General features: G+C 46.8%; 1 protein-coding gene across 1 annotated transcript in view; it reads right to left on the minus strand.

Moving 5' to 3' along the window:
• Positions 1–688: 688 nt before the first annotated feature.
• Positions 689–4509, minus strand: part of LOC134447987 (ras-related protein Rab-8B) — a 38748-nt gene continuing 34927 nt past the window's right edge. The window contains exons 5-8 of the mRNA XM_063197744.1: positions 3442–3531; positions 2568–2633; positions 1795–1845; positions 689–1215 (exon numbers count right to left, since the gene is read on the minus strand). Coding sequence (XP_063053814.1) covers positions 1123–1215; positions 1795–1845; positions 2568–2633; positions 3442–3531 — 300 coding nt within the window. The 3' untranslated portion in view covers positions 689–1122. The remainder of the gene's footprint in view (positions 1216–1794; positions 1846–2567; positions 2634–3441; positions 3532–4509) is intronic.

The raw sequence follows: 4509 nt of genomic DNA on the forward strand, positions 1-4509 counted from the left end.
GACTGACGTCCAGATGGGGGGGTGAGGCAGGTCCATGTCTGGCTCTGACCCCCTGCATGCATGCGTGTGTGTTTGTGTGTGTGTGTGTGTGTGTGTGTGTGTGTGTGTGTGTGTGTGTGTGTGTGTGTGTGTGTGTGTGTGTGTGTGTGTGTGTGTGTGTGTGTGTCAGAAAGGGACCAGGGATGAGCCCAACCAGCCAGCCCCGCTAGTGGTTAGAAGTGAGGAGGAGACTAACGAGCCCCCACCCCCTGGAGGAGAGTAACGAGCCCCCACCCCCTGAAGGGGCCTTTCCTGAAAGCCCTGCCCCAGCTGAAGTGGTTGGATTGGGTTGGGTTGGGTTGGGTTGGGTTGGGCTGGGCTGGGTTGGGCTTGGCTGGGCTGGGTTGGGTTGGGTTGGGCTTGGCTGGGTTGGTTGGGTTGGGTTGGGCTTGGTTGGGTTGGTTGGGTTGGGTTGGGTTGGGTTGGTTGGGTTGGGTTGGGCTTGGCTGGGTTGGGCTTGGTTGGGTTGGGCTTGGTTGGGTTGGGTTGGGTTGGGCTTGGTTGGGTTGGGTTGGGTTGGGCTTGGTTGGGTTGGGCTTGGTTGGGTTGGTCTTGGCTGGGCTGGGTTGGGTGGATGGGTTGGGCTGGGTTGGGCTTGGCTGGGTTGGTTGGGCTGGGTTGGGCTTGGCTGGGTTGGTTGGGTTGGGTTGGGTTGGGTTGGTTGGGTGGATGGGGGTGTGAGTTAGCAGGAGGGCAGAAGACTTGGGTGGCTGGTTGGTTGGTTGGTGGTTACAGGAACGTGCGTCAGTGCCACTTGCCATTTGCGTTTCTCTAAGGTCCTCAAGGAGTGCATGTGTATGTGTGTGTGTGTATATGACTGTGTGTGTGTGTGTGTGTGTGTGTGTGTGTGTGTGTGTGTGTGTATGTATATGACTATGTGTGTGTGTGTGTGTGTGTGTGTGTGTGTGTGTGTGTGTGTGTGTGTGTGTGTGTGTGTGTGTGTGTGTGTGTGTGTGAGAGAGAAAGAGCGACAGGAAGAGAAAGATGTCCCCCAACTGGTGCGTGCTTTAGTGGCACAGGGCTCTTCCTCAGTCACGTGGGGTCAGAGGTCATTAGAGGTCGTGAGGGGTCGTGAGGGGTCGTTCACAAGAGAGTACATCTGAAGAAGCTGCTCTTCTTGGACTTGTTCTCCGTGATCTTCACCGGCCCGCCACTCTCCGCCTGACTGCCATCGTTCTGGTTCAGGCACACATATAGACGCACGTACACACACACGTAGACACACACACATATGTAGAGAGACACACACACACGTAGACACACACACACACGTAGACACACACACACAAGTAGAGAGACACACACACACTCGTAGAGACACACACACATGCACACGCACACGCACGCACACACAAACAGTGTTTCTATGTCAGATTTTGCTAATGTTCAGGGTTCCCACTGGTGCTTGAATTCCTTGAAAATGCTTGAAGTTCAATTAAGTGTTTTCAAGGTTGTGAAAATGCTTGAATATTTGGTGCTTGAATATAAGTGCTTGAAAATGTTTGAAATTTGTGTCAAGTCAAACTCAGTAAGCCAAAAAATAGAAATAAATTGTTCAGGTACATTGAAAATCTGAGGGAGTGAGATGTCAGATGGGATTTGCCATTCAACACCCTAAAATTGATTAGAATGCAGGATATTGCATCTTAAATGTTTCATGTCAAATGTCTTGAATTACCGGTACATTTTTAATTCTTAATCAAAAAATGTTGCAGAGAATGTATTCACTACAAACATTAACTCAGGAAAGCTCACCATTTTCCTGTTCAGTCGAGCCATGATGTCTCTTGCTAATGTGAAAAAGGCCTACAAGAGAGTGAGAATAATGGAGAGAGAGAGAGAGAGAGAGAGAGAGAGAGAGAGAGAGAGTAAGAGAGAGAGAGAGAGAGAGAGGAGAGAGTAAGAGAGAGAGAGAGAGAGGTGTTATTAAAAGAAAAATGTCACAGATTTATTTAGAGCAGTGTTTCCCAATCAGGGAAATGCACACCACTGCAGGGGGTACGCGGGAAAAACAGCAGCACATGTATGGAGCATAGTCACATTGGGATAGAGCAGGGGTGGGGAACTTGTGTCTCGAGGGCCATTTGCAGCCCTTGAGGCTGTTTCATCCGGCCCCTGATGTAGTTTTAATGTTATGCAGCTTCACATGAAATATGACATATTTTGTAAAGGAATCTTAGAAAATGCATTTGCAATACAATTAAGTTATATTCAGGGGACCTAGAGAAGGTGGGGTCTGTTTTAAAGGTGGCTGCCTTCAATATAGGCCTAAAGTGCAGGGGGAAATCCTTGTTTTGGTTCATAATGCGGCCCTCAGAGGACTTTTATGGCCCTCGGATGAATTTGAAGTGGCCCCTCGAATGAAAAAGGTTCCCCAGCCCTGGGATAGAGGAAGAGCTAGGGGGTGGGGGGTGGTGGCATGACAACACTTAAAGGGTGTACGAAACAAAAAAGTTTAGGAAACACAATTTAGTACCGGTAGTCTAATTAAGTACAGTGAACAGAAATATTGTTCAAAGGAGACTTACTTCTTCAACATTCACACTGGATTTTGCACTGGTCTCCAAAAACTTGATTCCATAGTCTATCGCCAACTACAGCAAAAACAAACACATACGTATAAGAAGATTATGGAAATTCATACCATCACTTTAGATACAGATGCATGACAGATGACTAAACATCACTCATCAAAACATTTGTCAAAATCTGATAGAAAAAAAAATCAACACAGGTTTTCAAAAAAAGGTTGTCAAAAATGAATGTACAGTATGTGCAGAGCTTGTGTTGTGTCCAACCGCTGTTTAACCCATTTTGTCCTAAGCCCTTTTTTGTAAGGGTGCCCTCTGCCTATCAAATCCTAAATATCTCAGCCTCCGAAGCAAATACAAACATGAAATAAGTTAGATTTAAAATCTAGGACCCTCGGTTTGCCTTAAGCGGCGTACACACACAAAGTTAGCTTTTCGCTTGCTCGCCTACTCGCCACTCTTTCATGGAACGTTCACTGAAAGTTCCCGCGTCTTTAACTGCCAATGAACAGGCGATAAGTACCGAACTCTGCATTCCAATTAGTTACTCGTCTCGCTCGAAGTTAAAATATTTTCAACTCGGAATCCGCCCACATCGCATCGCTTGTACAGTACTCGCCTACTCTCCTGCGAGTCTCGCTGGGACACATTGACATTCTATTGAGTTCATTCGCTGAGCGAGTAACTAGCAGCGACGTGTGTGTACGGCCCTTTAGAATGTGTTCATTCAGCTCTAACTTGCCCACATTTTTAATAAAACATCTGAAATCTGAAGAATTTGAATGCAGCATATATGTCGCTCCAGGACACAATGGGTTAAAGGGTCTGTGACGTCGGCCAGATTGGCTGCGTTGCGCTGCGCTGGGCTCACCTTTTCCCCTCGCTCTTTGGACACCTGTCTCTTGTCGTTCATGTCACACTTGTTCCCCAGGATCATCCTCTCCACGTCTGATGACGCATGCTGTAGGGTGGGGGAGGAGGAGGTGTTGGGGGAGGGGGGGGCAGAGAGGGGAGGGGGGTGGAGAGGAGGAGAGTAGAGGTGATGGAACAGAGGGGGGTGGGGGGGGGTGGTGGTGAGAGCAATATTGGAGGATCAGAGAGAGGGGGGAAGAGGTGGATGAGGCACACGAGGGGTGGAGGGGTGGAGAGAGGGGGGAGTGAACAGTGAGTTGGAATTTAGGCGTAGAGGCTGACGTATAATTAACTGGCCGGCATTAGATAACGAAAAAAGAAACACAGATTTTAACACAGGATTTTGTTACAAAAATTAAAAAAATATCTAAATTTTGGACAATATCGTCTGATAAAGAGTACATTTGTACACATGTACATATGTTGATTCTGATGATTTCCCTACGACTTTAAGTCCAGGTACTCTAGACCAGGGGTTCCCAACATTTTCCAACTTGGGGCCTACTTGAAATGTTACAACAACAAATGAATAGTCAGTAACAACATGGCAACAAATATTTAGGGGCCCACTTGAAACACCTGTGCGGCCCATGGCCCACAGTTTGAGAATCAGAGAGGCAGCCGTGGCCTAATGGTTAGGGAGTTGAGCTTTAGATCAGAGGGTTGCAGGTTTGAATCCCACCCTTACTTCTCCCTGCTGCACTCCATGGCTGAGGTGCCCTTGAGCTGGGCACCTAACCCCACACTGCTCCAGGGACTGTAACCAATACCCTGTTAAAAAGTCGCTTTGGATAAAAGCGTCAGCTAAGTATCATGAAATGTAATGTAGGGGTACTTACAGGTGCCTACAGATATTCTATATTACTACCTTTTACTACCTCCATTTTTTTTTACTACCATAACAACATCGATCTTAAACTGACTACAGAAATGAAATAGCTTTCCAAAGCCTACTAATAACAAAAATTAATAATGTTTTCATAATTTCACAAGTTAATCATTGAGTGTATGTGTTAGTACAAGTTAA

The sequence above is a fragment of the Engraulis encrasicolus genome, chromosome 4, assembly GCF_034702125.1.
Source record: "Engraulis encrasicolus isolate BLACKSEA-1 chromosome 4, IST_EnEncr_1.0, whole genome shotgun sequence".
Lineage (NCBI taxonomy): Eukaryota > Metazoa > Chordata > Actinopteri > Clupeiformes > Engraulidae > Engraulis > Engraulis encrasicolus.